Genomic DNA, 18,394 nt, shown 5'->3' with positions numbered 1-18,394 from the left:
AATATTTTGTACAGATAAGTTTATTAAATATTTTATTGATAAATTGTTCTCCACAGATTTTTCTTCTGAAAACTTGTGCATGTATATCAAAAACAGCCCAGTTCAGAGCATCTTTCATAAGTCATATGTACATTTACCTAGGAAGTTAAAAGCAAAAATTGAAAAAAAAAAAAATCATTTTACACAGCCTTCCTTGACAACCTCATTTTTTTCCCCCATGAAAACAGGCTACAGAACAGTAGCTGTTTGCCATGGAATTAGCAGCAAGAACGACATCTTTTCTTCTGTTTCTGAATGTGCTGTAGTTAGTAGCAAACCTGCCTTGAGTTTTAGCTCTCTAGCTGCGGTAACTAAACAGGATTCTCTCCCTTGACTTGAGCAGGAGATCTTAGAGGCTCAGAAACCATAACGCTGAGGAGCAAATATAGAAACACTAAATTCAATGGGTAAATACAAGAGCTGGGGTGAAGCATATTGCTTGAGTCATGATTACCATCATACACAGCCTGCCTGATGGTTTTGCCTTGAGCATAGGCTGTTTTTTTTCAGGTGGGCTGTTGTGCTCTTCACTGGTTGGATAAAGGTGGAGGAAAGGATGAGAAGGGCCGGAATGCAGTTAGAGCTGGGCATCCAGTGCCCATCAGCACTTTTGGAAATTCCACTTTCAAGCTGTATTCAGATGCCTGGACCGAAGCCCTTTGTGTCTGATGGCCTGTGGGGCTACCTGGCTCCCTTCACTAGTGACAGGGGGAGCCCACGGCAATGGTCTTCCTGAGACACGTGGGATTCCCAGTGGAGGCAGGGTTTCCTTTTAGTCTGTAGTACTAACTTAGCGCTGCAGACTACTCAGGTGATTTACAACATTAACTAATTAATCCTCATAGATACTCTGAAAACCAAGCACTGTGATGGTCGGTTCGTAGTTGAGAGAAATTAAAAGGACAGCAAAGACAGGTAAGATGTCTGAAGTCACACAGGGATACAGTAGAAGAGCGTGTAGCCCATTCCTAAAGTGGCATGTAGTGTGACTTGGGCACCCACATATTTACCCTAACGTAAATGCCCGAGTCCGTTACCTGGACAAAAAGGAAGCTGGTAGCTGCCAGGACCTCCAGAGGAGGATGTGTAAAGGGAGGATCTGGTACCCCAAAGTTCAGATATGTAAGTTAGATTAGACAGGGTATTAGGCATTTATTTTAAAAGCATTACTTCATTAATTGGAGGTGAGTTAGGAGAGCTAGGTCTGCCTTTTTGGGCCTGATCCAAAGTCCAGGGAAGTTAGTTAATTTTAATGCACACTTCAACTTCAGGAGGGTCTGTAGTATATGCCAGAGACTTAGCTGAAGTGCCTTGCATGATGTCCCATGCACCTGCATGTAATGCAGTACATTTCACAAGATGCCTGGGGCCTGTCACTGGGACAGGCATTTGCTGTGAGTCTCAGCTGTAGTCCCCGAGTACAATTCCAGCTCATTTTCAGTAACTGCCTATTATGTGGGCATGTTTTCCTTCCTACAAAAGCTTCTACCCTCATTATCACGAAGTGCTAGTTCCACAGGAATCCTCCTACAGTGGACTGTCCTATTTTGGTACAAGCCAGCAAGGATATGAGCATTAAAAAAAGCCCTCCCATTTTGTGGGCAATGCCACATTTTAGTTTGTACATTTTACTCTTTGCTCAAGTCTGCTATGACTAAAGCTACAAGATCAGCATTTCAAAATTCCACTGGCATTGTCCTCGTTTAATCATCAGATGGGTCCCTCTAAACATGTGTGCAACCCTACTGACTTCCTTGAGACTCTCTAACTGGAGTTATACAGTCCATTTTGCCCCAGAGGCTTAAAATTTTGATCCTTTGTGGGTAAAAACATGGGCTCTTCATTAAATGGAACACTGGTAGCTTTCAGGACCCCTTGCATGATGACAGCAGATGACGTTAACACTTCAAAACATGCTTATTCTGTAAATGGTATTCATTTTCCTAACATGTTAGCCTGGAACAGCAGGATCCTTAACAAATTTTAAGGGTGCCTGCTAGGAAAAGGGGTATGTGACTCCTGGCACTGCATATTTCTCCATTCAAAGCCATCTGGTCTTCATATGTAAGGATTTCTCTCAATGAAATAAGTATAGTGTATTTTAGAGCTTGAGGGTTTTAACGTGAGCTTGATCAAGATGTTCATAAATAGGGAAAATGAGGGGCATCCATGACAAAATATCTGTAAGTACCTGACTTGCACACACTACCCTGAAGAGCGAGCTAGATGTTTTAAACAACATTCTGCATTGTATTAGCTTCTGCAAACTGGCTGATAAGGATCCATAACTGTTAATTTTTTTCATGCACACTCCTGCAATATGTGGAATGGGAAATCCTAGTCCATTTACAACCACCTTTAACCCTTGAAAACAGTCTCTAGGTAAGTGTCTCCTCTCCTGTCCCATCCGAGCACGTGTGTTGTCCTGTTTCGTAACACCTGCGTGATGCTACCGAGAGCAGCGATCACCCCTGGCAGCTGGACTGTGCCATTACTGCCGCATCTCGCTTCTACTAAAGCCCCATCAGCTGTTCCAGCAATATATGCTGTTTTAATAGCGCACTCACCAACTCTCTCTGGATTCTTCTTTTGTAAGTGTGCCAAAAAAGAGCATGTGTGCCTACAAGCAAAGAGCCTCAGGAACTTACTGTTGTTGAGAGTCTGAGTGTGACCTGTGACACAGAGTAACATAACATTCTCTTGGACCTACCAGTTTATCCAAATCCAGTAATACTTGGAACAACTTTTTAATATTAAGGACAACATTTCATCTCTTGTTCAAAGTCTTTGTTGGCAACTAACTAGACCAAAGAAAGGGAGGGGGAGGGATGCATATATAAACTGATTTTCTGCAAAATAAATAGGTAAATGACCTCAACTGCAGAGAGGAGATTATCATCTCATGTATGTAATTTGTCTCCTATGATTTAACAAGTAGTTTAGCTTGCAGTCCAACTTCAAACTTTCCACCATAAACATGGGGCAAATATTTGTCGAACCTCCTGTAAGGACAAACTTTACTAATCTACAAGCTCTATAGCTCATTCAAACCAATGAACCAAAGCTAAGTGAACACTTAGCTGGAGAGAGCAAGAGAAAACACTGATTTTGGAGCAACTTTGGATGAAAATGCCTATGTGAGTCAGATGCCTATATCCCACTGACTTTCTTTGAACTTAGTAGATGTATATGAAATTCGGGTCTTTAGCAGATGGTTTTGAAAATTTTGCATGCACCAAGTAATAAAGAGGGTGAATTCAGCCTAAACAAACTGTCAAAATAAAGCAACCAATTACATTTTACAATAAATGCTTTTATTTTTGTTATTGTATTTGTGCACTTCTTCATAAAAGGTATTGATCTAGCAAAACACTTGAGCATGAGCCAAGGTCTCACTAAGTTAGCAGGAATACTTACTTGCATGGTGAGAATCAAGCACAAACGTGAGTGACACAGATCAGGTGCTACTGCATACAGTCAAGTCACTTGCAATAGGATTCCCAAGAACTCTAAAACAGCAAGACTACAGTGTGTTTTATGGTAAGTCGATATGTTTGGACCATAAGCGCTTTTGACACTCTTTGCCTTGGGTCATGGTTAACACTACTGGCTTCAAAGCATCTAGATTTTTGCCACGTGAGATTTGCCTCTCTTAGGAAATATAGCTGTGAATTTTTTTTTCTTTTTTTTTTTTTTTCTTCTTTTTTTCCGCAATGAGTAGAGCAGCAGATTTTCAAATCTTAGCCTTACGGTCATAGCTTCTAGAAGGACGGAAGCAATTGAATCACTGTGTTTTTGATAACTTTAGAGAAAATTTATTTAAGAAAATCGTAAGGCATTATCTTGCAGTAGATCTGATCATTCCTGGCCAGATCTAATCTCAGTTTAAATCTTAATGCAGGTGGTAGGATCTATTATAATTAACACTTGTATAAAAGGATACACAAGTCAAGTACAAGTATTGCTAAATTAATTTCTTATACAAAGTATACGAATACTGCACTGTAAACAATGGTTCTTCTGTAAGTATTTCAGTTTCCAGCTTTTATAGTTGCCTGTCGTCTTTGGTTAATGCAAGACCTTTTCTGTTCCCAGAAGATCCGCTCTAAGAGCTGAACTTCTGCAGATTGATTCCAGCTCAATTATCTGATTCCATAAACTTCAAAGAATCCATGTTTTATTCAACTGTATCAATGTGTAAACCACAACGACCAGTTGAACTGTGTTTTTTATGCACTGCTAACAAACACATGCATGCATATGTGTGTGCATATATATATATATAGACACACATACATAAATATATATATATATATATATATATGCACACCCTTTATTCAGTCACAGGGAGCACCTAGGCCAATGGATGCATTTAGCATCTGCCATAGAAGACCACACACTGTAACAGCACATCAACATCTGGGGGCTGTTTGAACACACCCAGACACAAAACACACAACTGTGGATTTTAAAAGTGAGTGCAACAGTTGGTCTGATCACTGCTGAATGTGAACCTGGAGAAAATAAAGGAAGTTTCCATGGTTCTCCAATACAAAATCAGTTAATTGCACAGGCAAAGTCCCTTTCTTTTGAACAAATCTGTCTCTTCCCTGTGCTGCAGCAACACTTCTGCCTCAAGCGTCATCATCCGTTCCTTTGCCTATCTGTTCCTATATGGCAGTATAATCTGAAAATTCACTGGTTACTCTCAAAATGTAAACTAGTTTACCGTGCAAAAAAAGGTCACTTAAATGCACTGGCTGCCCTCAGGTTCCAAACTGCTGCCTGCAAGTTCCAAACTAGTCAAAAAATACCCAGAAACTGAATGCTATTACAAATTGCTTTAAATACCAGGGAACGATTAAAGGAGGATTTAGAGAGAAGTGAAAAGTGCTATATAACCATGTAAGAAAAGTGAGGAAATGGTTACTTATTCAGTCTTTCTGCCTCACAGAGAACTTTCTCCAATATCATTCTGAGTAGTACCTCAACTATTAAATTATTTAAGTTAGCTGCCTAATGCATCAGCTAAATTAATCTGCTTGCTAGGACAGAGCTGCCCCTGACTATATTATGTAGCGTTTTGTTTATTTATAAATGTCTCCACTGGGAGATTGCTTCACAGGTTCATGGCTAGAAAGCTTTTCCTGATTACACTTGGCTCTATTCCCCTTACTTGCATTATTTTCATTTCTAGCTTTAGGCTGTAAGTTCTTCCGTTATCACAACTGGTAGGATGTTTCTTTCTGCTGTTTTTTTGCTATCTAAAATGGAGAAGGATGAACAACTGTGAGAAGCAGCATACTTGTTAGCAAAGCTCTAAATGCTGCTATTTCATGCAACTCATGGGTGCAACCACGGTAGAAGTGATAGCCATTTTCTTACAACAGAGTTATCTAAGTTGTGTCTTGGCACAAAATTTCATACTTCAGTCCCTACAAAAAGAAACTGAAATTTAGGCAAGTATTAAAACTGGTTTAATTCTTCAAAGCTGCTGAGCAAACAGTGTTCCCCTGGGCTTTTAAGAGAATCTGAGCTTGGAGTGATAGGGCACTTATAGGTAGTTAAATACGGATTCTGCTATCGTTTTTTAACCTTTTAATATTGGCACTTTTGACTGGGACTCTTTAACTTCTCTACAGTGAATCTGAAAATGAAACACTTGATCATGTTCCAGATACGTGCTCCAAATGTATTCAGTAGGTGAGTAGCCACACTTACCTTACTCTATGCTTGCTACGCGGTACCCTGAACTCCTGAGACTTAGGGAAACTGCATACTTCATGTTTTCATGTTCACATTTCCGTTGTAAAACGCCTGAACTCAACCTGACCTCCAAAAGCCATCTGACCTGTCGCTGACAACACCAGGGCTACTTGGGCTGTTGGCTGTACATTACTCATGTGACAGGGCGACCTGGACACATGAGACAAGAGGAGAAGGTCATGCCTTTCTCAAAAGACCAGGATCCATTGCCACAGTGGGATTTTAACCATATCATATAGAATAGCTTGATACTTCTCTCTAAGGCAGACCAGTTGGGCTGCACCCAAAGGATCCCTTCAGCATATAAGTGATGTGGTACTAACTAAGCTCAGGTGCACCTGTAGCCAGTGAATCTAGTATTGGTGTAGTCTAGAGTGCTACAAGACAATGTTCCATACTTGCCAAGTCCTGCAGAGTCCTGAAGACACAGCATGCAGGTACATAACCATTAAATTGATAAAACTATACTTTGGACCAGCCAGTCTCTCTTTAACTTTCTCTAAAACCTCTTAGTAGAAAACAAGCCATAATCTATAATCAATGGAGAAAAGTAGGACAGACTCTCTCACAAAAAAATTACACGTTCACAAAATAATTACATCATTCAGTTAATCACTGAATCATTGTTTATAATTTGGTCAAATCATCCTGCAGCCAGTCTGCAATCATGGAAGCCATCTCCTTGCTGGCATCTAGCACAAAGGCATGGCGGAGCCCTTTCTCACAAAGTCGAATGTCCCCATCTGGAAAATCCATTTTGATCTCATCGTAGTAGTTCTGTGGACACCAGCTGTCTCCAATCCCATAGTAAAAAATCAGCTAGAAATCAAAGCATAGAAAATCGTTAATTTGAAAGACTACTGATGAAGCCACCAATATGTCTACAAGACTGGATTGGCTTATGCTTCAGGAGCCAACATATACCACAAGGAAGAGCAAGTTGGTAGATCTGGGTCGTTCCCAAGTCTGCAATTATGGTAAATCAATTAAATGCTTGCTTACTTAGTGTTCTCAGCTGTAAAATAGCAGAGCACAATAAAGGCCTATCTCTGTAAACATAGATTGTCTGATGAAAAATCCAACTGTCTTAAGTAATGTATTATTACAGAACAAAACATGTGGTTGTCCATGGAGTCCTCCCTTCCCCAGGCAGGCTGCTGTGTCTCACTATCTATTCCTTATGTTCTGTATGTTAGCTCTCAAGTAATAAAATTACCACTTAACTGGACGCTATATTCTAGCTGAATTGAGCAACCATTATGCTGCTCTTTTTTTTTTTTCTGCACATAAGTTGAAAGAAAGCAGAAGATTTTCTCTGCATTTCTGAGCAGCTTCGTTTAATTGGCATATGTTAGGTGTGATCTCAAAACACTTGCCTGGTTGGCACCTTAGGTGGAGGAACACCTATTTTCTTAACCTCAGTGTTAGATGCAAACTACAGCTGAATCACTCCTCTTTATTTTTTTCTCCTCCGAACAAATGGCAGTTACAGTCACTCTCAAAATCAATGCTGAGCTTGCTCAGAGAATTTTGCCTTTGCAAAGTTTCTGCTGCACAAAGGTTTAGCATAAGAATGTGCTACAGACGAATGAGCAAATTTCTTCTGGGTTGTAACGTGGAACTAAAAATCTATCACAGTCCTTTTCTCATATCTTGCCCTAACCGCCTTGTTCACATAAAGGAGGTGCTACAGGACCTGCTTAAACATAAAAGTCCCAAGGCCCAGACTAATGTCATAATCAATGAAATGACTTTTCTCCCTGTTAGGGATAATGAACATCTCTTACTTGAATCATCATTCTGTCCCATTTTCATGTCAAATTTGTGGGCTGTAGCTATATTTCTTCAGTTTTTGTATTGTAATTCAAGGTAGGATGGTTGTCTGGGAGAAAGTTAAAACCTACAGATTTAAAACTATCCAGGAGCAAGATTAATGAAGATTTTTAAGCTAAAATGTTTGAATGCAGGTACCAGAAGGATTGCTCAACATATGACACACATACAGCTTGGTCCAATTCCATTACACTCATTTGTTTCATATTTCATTTCTGAATTTCAGTGCATAATTCAGCAACACTAATATAAATTAGGAGAGAAGAAATTCTCCTTTCACCACAAAAGTCTTCAATTCCATTCATTTTTGTAGCCATGTGAAATATAAATAAATGCACGCTGCTCGTCCACTGGGGTAGGGGTAGGCTAAGAGCCCAGACTGCATTTCACAAAATGTTACAAGTTTCTGTCGTACTTACTTTTGTTTTACTGTAGCACACCCACATCTTGGACATTATTTGAATATTGACTCTATGTAAATTGTGACATCTCAATTGGACATAAACTAACCTATGCACAGAAGATAGACTAATTTATGTGAATATAATTACTGTTTGGTTATCACTAGTTGCTGGAAATAAGGTATTAGGTTGCTTTATCAGAATTTTTACTTTGATTTTTCCTTAGATTGTGACTACACATAAATCACAGGATATCACATTATGAAAAATTGTTCAAAAAGGTCAGTATAAAATAGCCAGCTGAATTTAGGTCTTTTGGAAGCCATTCAACACCATTATGTTTATCACTGAGGTCAGTTACTAACTAATACGAAATATAAAGAAAAGAACAAGGAAAAGAAATTGGATTAACTCTAGTTTAATGGAATAGTCCTTTAATGTCCTTTAAATGATGAGGCAGACTTGTCCTAGGATCTCCTCTGATGATCGCTTAGAAAAAGATGAAGAGTCATTTACACTTTAAAAGGTGGATAAAATGCTTGGTTTGGTTTGCATGAACTGCAGAATGGGCTATTTTCCAGGTAGGACTGTGAACTTGAGAACCAGTGTATTTAGAAATGACTAAACAAAAAACTTATGTGCATTTTCAACTTGCCTCTGGTGTATCTGCATGATGGTTTAATCTTTCCTTACATGATCTGAACGATACTTGACTCATTCAATCTACTGAACGGATGACTTTCAGTTGATGAGCTGCTATTTGGTATGTTTATTTTCTTTTTAAATTCTGTGTGTGGTCTGAGGATTTATTTACTATATGTTTCATAGTTTACAGACAGAATTTTATGTGCATTCCTCTGGCATGCACCACTGTGGTATTTAGATGCTCATATTTATTTTTGCAACACCTTAGTGAACCATTTTTATCTCCACTTTGCAGGTGGAAAGCAGTGAGATTGATGTCAAGCTACATATATGAAATAGAAGGTGTCATGTGAAGCACATAAGAACTATTTTCCATTGTGCATAGCAATTTATAGGATTATGTAACATTCACTATGTTTAAAGGATAGACCCCTAAATCTTCTTTTGTAGGTGCTAAAAAAAAATATTGTCTGTAAAAGAGATATCAAGATCTTAAAATGGGTATTTAGAAATGTGAGAACATACAAACTGTGATTATCTTTAAAAATATAAATGACTTCTTTGATAGTCCATTCTTGGAAGATTCAAGTGCTTAAACCATGAAAGCATTTCCTGTTTCCTTCACCACACTTTTTACAGTTTGTGCTACAAATGAGTTGGGAGTTCTGCAGACAGCTTTCTCCTTCATTACACAACTCTTTTGGTTAATCACAGTGTCAGGCATTTTGCGGAAAAGTGGAAAAGCCATTTACAGAGAAAGACCATGTCAATGCATACACATAGTAAGGCTGAATTAAGATTGGCTCTTCCTAACTGAAATGCTTGTTAATGCTTGCGATATAAACTCTTCTTGTAGAGTCTTTGTATAAAATCTCCTGGAATCCAAAAAGTTAAACTGAAAAGCAGATATTTTACATGTGGACTCTAAATGTGCTGGCAGTAGTATTAGCACTTCTACGTCTGCTGCCTTAGGTCTCTATCCTTTGAAGAAACAGTGTTAACTGAAAGAGGTAGCACTGAGAGACTCCAGTGGAGAAGAGGATCGTGGGACTGCTTCCTACTGGGTGTCACACAGCGTGTCTCAAACTCAGAAGTCAGTGATTTATTTTGGGTCCACCTTGTGCTTTCAAAGCAATTCTCTCCCCTGTCCTCATCTACCATACTTGATTCATATTGTAGTGTAGTCTTCGGAGTGCATGAATTGAACTCCTTCTGTTGAAAACAAGTGAAAAGATGTTTCCAAGTATCCCACCTGCACAGGACCAGAAAATCCTAGGCTGAAGCAATAATCCACTGAGATTCCTACAACAGGAGTTTGAAATTACTCTTCTGCTCTACAAATTCTTTTCTATTGTGTTCCTCCTGTTTTTAATGTAAACATAGTCAAAGACATCTGCTGAGAACAAAGGACTGGTAGGATTTTGGAAACTTATGTCCTATTCCAAGAAGAATAGTATATTTACCAACTACAGGCTGTGTTTTCCAGTCTTTAATCCAGCCTTTCCAAGTATGACTTCTTCTGTTTTGTACCATCCAATCTTCCTAGACTCAGGATTGCTCTACCCCTCTTTGACTCACTCATTCTCACGGTTCTGTTCTCCTTATGTGGCCAATTCCAATTTTCACAACCTCAGCTTCTTATTCCAGCCCCAAATTCTTGTCCTGCAAGTCCAAATTTTAGTCTTCTGGTCTCTCCAACTCATTCTGAGTCTCATTTCCACATATATTTTTTTTCCTCTAGTAAGGAGGAAGTAAGGAGTTAAGTCTTTAACTTAGTCTCAGGATGGGAGTTCAGTTTAAGATAAAAACATCTAAATTCAGATGTTTACATGCACTAGGTTTCTAAATTCCATCACAAACAGGGAAGATAAACTGAATAAATTTAACAGTGCTTAGAAAGCTCTTCAACTGAAACAGCAGGTGTCTACTGTAAAATGGGCACAGGAGCACTCCAGGTTCCACCGAGGGCTGAAATCACTTGTCTACATGTCGGTACTTAGCGCCTTGTGAGATGCTCTAGATATCTGAGACATCTGCATGAGACTGGCAGGCACAGCACAGCTTTCACAGTGAGGTCCAGAGGGGACCTGCTCCCTTCTGGAAGAGCAGCTGGAGGCCAGATGGGGATATTCCACAGTGCCCAAAATGATACCAGATGTCTTTGTTTAAGGCAACTGAATCCCAGCTTGACTTCTTTACCAGATTGCTATTGACTATAATTGGGGTCATCTTTGATACTTACCGCAACTCCAGATTCCTACATGCGAGCTCCTAAGGCTGGATTCAGGTGCCTGCACACCAGTGGCTCATGCACTTCTGGATGTGTCACAGCTAGGACGACCCGTCTGGCCTCCAGCTGCTGCTGCACAAAGCTCCTGTGTCACATCTGCTGGTCTCGCACGGGTATCTCAGATACACCATTTCGGATAGCACTAGGCGGCTACATTTTGGCCATATGATCCTTCTTTTCTTCCCATTTCCTCCTCATTTCTTTACCCCCTCACTCAGTAGTTTCCTCAATACTAGCACTGCACACACTTCTCCACACTGGAATTATCAGCTTCCTTCCCCAAGCCAAGTTTTTTTTTGCATAAGAAAATATATTTTTCTCTAGGCTTTACTGTAAAGTCTCTTGTAGTGAATTAAAAAAGTAAATAATGACTATAGGAAGCACTTATGCAACCTGTGTGTAGTTAAAGTTTTGGTATATTACAACCAACAAACTAAGGACAGTCTTGGAAAAGGAAGCATTTGGGAACTTTATTTGCTGCTGCGATTAATTGTCTGCTTATTCTGTGTGCAGTAGTCTGCGTATTATGTGTATATATGCGTGTGTGCCTGCAAATCTGAAACTTAAGCATATGTATATATGTTTCTTAAATAGAAACTGCCCAAAAAATCAGAATTCTTTTGAAAATGCTTCCCTATTAATGACTGTGCTATAAAATCTAAAAGCAGGACAGCAATTAGGGTGGAAATTTTCAGTGATCCAGATGGTGGTAAAATGCCTATGAAAATTGACAGATACTTAGGTGACATTTTTGGCATTAAGTCTTTCTTTGAATGACAAAACATCCATAGTCTTTGCCTGCACCTAACAAAGCCAAGCAATCTACAGATGTTAGGATGTTACCTATTTTCCTAACATATGAAGAGATTATTCATTTTAAACATATTTAAACAAAAATGCGTATCCAGAATGCTCACGTTCTCATCCTCGTTTTAACCTTGGTAGCTTGCTGTTGCAGGCCATTGGCAGACACAATTAACGAACCACGGGCGAACAGAGGCACATGGAATCTTCATTAAGAGTAGGAAACACTGGCATTCACCGCATGATTTGCATGGTCTGTAAAGCACATATTTTCCTGTGGACTCTGCATGGCCATAAAGACATCCTGAGTCAGCAGAACCACCGTACCAGCAATGAAAAACCGTGGCCAACCTAAGCATTCAAAAATGATGAGTCGGGTCCCCAAAATAATGCAGCTGGTGTAAAAATAATCACATTTACAAGATGGTAAATAGAAGGTTCTTTTCATTTGTCTTCTAGTTTGAACTTTTAAAGATTTGCATTTTTAACTGCTCAGCAATGAGAGTGAGAAGATTACTTTTTATTCTTTTGCCATACTGAAAACAGAGACTTCCAGGTACTCTTGACTCAAAAGAAAAACACCTACAACCACCTACAACCACCGGGCATGACACAGACTCTGTATTACCTTTCATGTGATATCCTGTTTGTTATGAGTGACTAAATGCTCAGTCTTTCAGGATCTGACTAAGGGGCAGAGTAAAGGTGATGTGGGTTATCTTTACTCTCCCTTTCAACACTGTGTTTTAAACAATTACGCAACTCCCAAGTTTCAAACAGTTTTAAAATAGCAAAAATATTCTCATAAGGTTCTCATAATATTCTCATAAAATGGTTTACAATTAAATTCAACACTCAGAAGTATTTTCTGCCTTAGCTTCTCTAGAAGAAAGTACAAGCCAGAGTACAGCACTGTCAGCTCGTGTACCCTGTAATATGGTGTGTGTATTCAGACACTGCACAACGATGGCAGCTGCTGTGTAAACAGCAGAAGAATCTGAGATTCGTATCAACAGGATGTTTACATTTTAAAGGGCTTCTAAGAAAATAATAAAGATTTCCTGCAGTTGACTCCATTGGCACTCGGTTTAGTGTGTATGACAGTTCACAGAAATATAAATTACAGCGAGATTTCTTTTATGCCTCTTCTGAGGCTGCCATAGGTCAACACTGAAAAACAAATCTGAAAAGCTAGAAAATATGAATTGAGTTTCCTCTATCTCTCTGGAATTTGGTACATGTTATAACAACTTCAGGATCTCATTACTTAGGTAGGCGCCACTCCAGCTGATGGCAAAGAGCGAAGGGTTGACACAAACTCACGGCACTCGTGCACCAGCAAGCAAGTTTGCGCCAGTGTCCTTGCTGAAACACTTGCGTCAGAAACACTGACTTTTCTCGTTATTACTCCCACTTGCCTTCACTGGATGAGCCAGTGCTGCTCTCCGGGTAAGATCTCTCCACAGTAACTAGCAAACAGTTTTGTTTGCTCTTGGATGAAAACTGGTTTAAAAGGCATTAGCCTACAAGCAGTTTTAGTTTCAATGAAGATTTATATATGAAACAAAAAGACTTAAATTATCTGGAATTATGAAAGTGCCTCTACCTTATCCTGCCAAAAGAATAGTATAAATGACATGGGAGCAGACTGGTTCGGGACGCACTTTGTTTTTGGATATGTTTCAGTTGTGCTTTGGCTTCACAAATCGGCTCCTGGGAAGAATTCAGCGCTGGCTGTGCCTGCTGAAGCCCTTCATGGTTTGGGACCCGTTCTTGGAGATGTCGTCTCTGCCCCGGTGACCCTGCCGAGGTTGAGAGCAGCCTGCTCGATGGCAAGGGCTCTGGAACTTTTTCTGGGCCTGTTTCACCAAAACCGGCATTTCTGTGCTTTCGGAGCATAGCACAGAGCCCAGCCTTTCCTGTTGGGCTTTTATGAGAGGAGACAGTGGGCAATGTGGGGTTTATAATGCATTTTTTAAAATTGTTTACCTGTAGCAAAAGGGATTCCCTTTTACTTTGCTTCAGTTTGCCCACATGCATAACTTCTGCCTGCACTGCACGTCCACTGCAGACACTGAACAAGGCCACTTTTATTTTCACTTTCTCACTGACAACAGAGGGTTAAACTCAATGCAAGGTAAAAATGTGCTTTTAAAAAAGATGCACAAGACGTACTTATGTATCAAGGAGGTTAACCTATTTATATGATCTATGTCACTTTTAAAGAGTTAAAACTATTTTGAGGGTATATATATAGAAATGTCAGCGACACGAGTATTTCAGAAGTCTGTGCAAATATCCAAGTAAATACAGACAGACCTGAAAATGCCATTTAGGAGATTCTGTTATTTACTGCAAATAGTATTGCCCACTGAAAATGAGCCTGAGACTCTCTGCTCCCGGTGGAGCTTTATCTATCTAAGGCGAATCAGACAGGTCCCTCTTGCAACGACGTGGTCGGGGTCTGCCTGGTGTCTGCTTGATTCAGTGCAGCAAGGAGGGTAAGAGAGCAGCTTAGCATCTCCCTCAGTAACCAAGGGATAGGTGAGTGAGGGGTAGGCAGGGCTGGATGGTAACTTCCTTCAGAACCATTCTTTAGTATGGTACAGAAATATTGCTATTTTTGTTCGTTTTGAGCAGCACACATCTTATCCCCTCCAGAACACCCTGGAAATCCACGCTTCTTGAGTGGAGTACCACACAGCATGGCCACGGCAAGAGGAGCTCCTCACAACCACACGATGAGTGAAGCATCGTAGCAGAGTGCATGGGGTCCATGGGACCCGCTGGAGCGTTCGCTGGATCCTATTCCACTGCGGAGAGAAACAGCTAATGCCTGATTAGGGATTCTGGGTGCTTCAAAGAGAAAGTTGTTTTCTTTGCGGTTAAATGACACATACACCAAAATCCCCAAGCACTCGTATAACTTCCCTAACTTCAACTCTGCACCTCCAGGGAGCGAAGGCCAAAAAGGATGTGAGGCCAGCCAAAAAAAGAGGTGTTCTTGGCTCAGGAGAGCACTTTGCACCTATTCAGAAAGAGTGTTTGGAAGCTTTTCCACAAATGTAGGCAAGTAAGCCACTCCGGCTGTGGGCAGTACTTGTAGTACTCTTTTAACCATGCTATCTTCAGATCATGCTCTTCTCATCAGGAATAATTCCTAAACCCCCATGAATGTCGATAAATACTGCCAAAAACAAACAAACAAAAACAAACTGGGCAGCATCAAAACAGCTGTTTCAAGGGTCAAAAGAGTTTTGTTTGCTCAGATTTTTAAGTTTTCTTTAGTAAAGACAACAATTTCTAAAAAGAAAAACCTAGCACTTCATTTTCTGTGAAAAAAGTTATTTCTGCCATTTTTATTCTGAATACAATTGCATCATTGTTTATGTGATGCTATGGGATAACACATTTTCTATGGTATTAATGCCAAGACTTAAACTTACATTGTTTTAAATTCTAAATTAATCACTGATATAAGCAGGAGAAGGTAAATTAAGCTCATTAATTTAAAATGTTTAGAACGCGAGTTTCTTCCACACCCAATCATCTACAGCCCTGGTCACCTGCAGTAAATAATTCCAAAATTGAGAAGCAGATAGTTTCATAAAGCTTCCAGCATGTATTTTTTCCCCATTTGGTTAAAAACCTTGCTTCTCAGGTAACAGGTATTCTTCATCTTTGTGTCTTTACTTCAGCTATTTCCTACCATTTTTCTTACACGGTCAATGTACCTGCTATACAACATCAGTGATAAAACTAAGTTGAAGAAAGATATTAAATTACATTTTTTTGTTTCTTCTAACACGCTAACCAAAAGAGTAGTGATTTTCTCTCTCTGGAGGGGGTGATTTATGGCGTTAAGAAATTATGAAGAACTACAGAGAGTTCACTGTGAAATAAACCCAAGCCTTGCTGGGGGCTATGGGAGCTTTCCCATTGATTTAGATGGGCTTTGGAGCAGATCCTACATTTAAAAATGGGACTACTATGTATTATACATGAAGCAATGGACAAAGTGCATTGCAGTAAACACATAATCCAAGGGATTTGTTGTTGTTATTGTTGTTTTAGCCTTTAATGCAAGAGTCTTTTTATCACAACAGAAGTCAGTAAAGCCAATCCCTAAAATAAAGCAATGAATGTGGCATGACACAGACTTCAAAAGGTAAATACTGAATGAAGCTACTATATGGAAATATCACTGTCCACCATGGCCATGCTAGTGAAGGCCTAGAAACAGCCATTTTCCCTTTCTTTTTTATTTTTATTGCATTTGTCTGTGATCCTCGATGCTGATCCATCTTTTATGAACACTGAATAACGCCCACTTCCTTTTGTGCAAGAATCACAACAAACTTCTTCCTGTGCAGTAATATTTTTGCCTCCAGTATCTCTTAGGAAAGGGAGTTGGTGTTATTACAGTTAAAGAACATACCTCAGCTGGCTTAGACATAATCAGCTAATGATAATTAACTACCATTAGCTGACTAAGTTTTATATCAATATCCCTACCTTATTTATTTAATTTTGTGATTTATCACTACTCTCTGTTTTTACATTAAGGAGTCCATGTTCCTGTGCTGTTTGATCTAGATGAATAGCTTCAGAGTCCTATTTTAAATACTCTATATTATTTTGTCAGAAGGTAGGTCTCCCTTTTCTTCATATAATTATATTGCTATCTAATGTGCATAACTTCTGTATTTAAAAGGCTGTAAGTGAAAAACCTCAATTAATTACTTACTTACAATTACAATTAATTCCAGCTCCCATTCTTTCAATATGAACCTTAGCAACTAGCGTTGTTACGTTAAGAATTTGGGATCTGAAGATGAAATTTCTGGTTCTCCCTAAGTATAGTTAAACCTGAATGTGGAAAAAGTGGAATAATTTACTGTCTCTTCTTCCTTCTTTTCAGATCACAGAACACTAATAGGATCCAGAAATAACTTTTCTATTCCACAGCAGCTGGCAAAGTCAGGTGTTAAGATTGGCTTTTAGCATATGATCACAGTGACTACTAAACAGTCTAATTTTTTTGAAGGACAATTTGCCAGTTCTATAGCAACTTGGACTATAGTTCCTGTTTTCATAAACTTCCAACCTTTATAAGCTAAGACCATTTTTATTATCGATGCACTTCAAATTTAACATAATGCCAACTCAAAAATTTTTCCTTAATTCTTACATTCCCAGAAATTACTTGAAGAATGAAAAGAGAGACCCATTTAACTTTACTTTTATATCTGCTTTTTCTTCAGTCACCCAGCTGCTTATAAGCTTGTCTCAGCGTTTTGTTTTCTTGAGTATGTTTACCCCTTTAGAAGTACGGGAACATAGAAGAATCAATAAAACAAAATTTAAAAAAGTTATTTTGCACCAAGGCTATGCTTAGATTCACACCATGAACTACTTGTAGTGAGGGCTTTTTAAATTTTTTTTTAATCCCTCACAAACTAGGTACATCTGAACATACCTTTAGAAGTGCAGAGCAGGCAAACGGGTTAAGTAAAAGAAATCTATTTTCAGCCAAAAGAAGAATGAATGATTTATTGAGTGAACTTTGTTCAGTATCTATTTAAAAGGCACGAAGTAATTTTACAGAGTTCTAAGACCTCTGTCCTAAAAATTCCATTCTCCAAGGAAAATCTCTGCCAGTGTAAAGTGTTAGAATATTTATCCCAGTAAAATGACAGGGATGATACAAAGAACGGAGGAGGGAGGGAACACAGCAGAATTATACATGTTATACTTACTGTCTTTTCACACAGACTACACACATCAATAGTAGCATAACAAATATGACCATTTTCTGGGTCTTAGGACATGTAGAGAGGTTTGACCATATCTATATTACTAAATTCTCTCAGGCTCTGAAACAGGATGACCACATCAGAGCTTCCAGTTAGGAATGGTTCCTGGCCAGGAACTACGGCTGTGAACTGGTTGTGAAAATGCTACTTGGTCCTCACCAAAACTGTACCAGGATCTGCTCCAGCTATAAACCTGTATAGACAAGCAAGGCCCTGGACGTTTAGTTCACCAGTAGAGTAGCAGCTACAATCTCCTAGGAATGTTTTTTATATGTGTATCTTCTACTGGGATCTAATGGCTGAAACTGTGGAACCACGATCATCTTGTGGACTCCTCTCTATTATGTTTTGATGCCATGGAAAAATCAAACCATGAGGTTCTCATGATTAACTAATGTCAGATTTAAAATATCATGAATCGGAGTCCACCTTCAATCACAGAGCTACTGTAATATATTCCCCAGTGTAATGGGGCTTCCTCTGAAAAACCCTGAAGATTAAATAGTGTTACCTTCTTTAAATTTTGCTTTATGGTTGTACTGTCTCTCTCCACAACCTTCATCATTTCTTGGCTTGCCATATACAAGATATTTGCTGAAAAAAAAACCAAAAACATGCAACAGGGTAAGTATACAATCAATCCTTTACAAACCTTGCAAACTAACTTGCAAACTGACTACTCTTGCAAACAGGCAATGAAATTACAGCACTTATCATCTTTAAATCCTACTGAAAAGAATCTCAGTGGCAGAAATGGTAAGCTTATCTAATTTACTTATCAAAAAGTCAGACACACAAAA

At 39.1% G+C, this 18,394-nt stretch overlaps 1 protein-coding gene across 1 annotated transcript in view; it reads right to left on the bottom strand.

Annotated features, from left to right (window-relative positions):
• Positions 1–6,046: 6,046 nt before the first annotated feature.
• LDAH (lipid droplet associated hydrolase) overlaps positions 6,047–18,394 on the bottom strand; it is a 97,727-nt gene continuing 85,379 nt past the window's right edge. Inside the window, exons 5-6 of the mRNA XM_088519627.1 lie at positions 18,106–18,188; positions 6,047–6,624 (exon numbers count right to left, since the gene is read on the bottom strand). Of these exons, the coding sequence (XP_088375753.1) occupies positions 6,433–6,624; positions 18,106–18,188 (275 nt within the window). The 3' untranslated portion in view covers positions 6,047–6,432. The remainder of the gene's footprint in view (positions 6,625–18,105; positions 18,189–18,394) is intronic.

This window comes from Tinamus guttatus, unplaced genomic scaffold, assembly GCF_059628265.1.
Source record: "Tinamus guttatus ecotype Peru unplaced genomic scaffold, ASM5962826v1 Tinamus_guttatus_pri_ptg000065l, whole genome shotgun sequence".
Taxonomy (NCBI): domain Eukaryota; kingdom Metazoa; phylum Chordata; class Aves; order Tinamiformes; family Tinamidae; genus Tinamus; species Tinamus guttatus.
The sequence above is the reverse complement of the archived record's forward strand: the minus strand, read 5'-3'. Positions and strand labels throughout refer to the sequence as shown.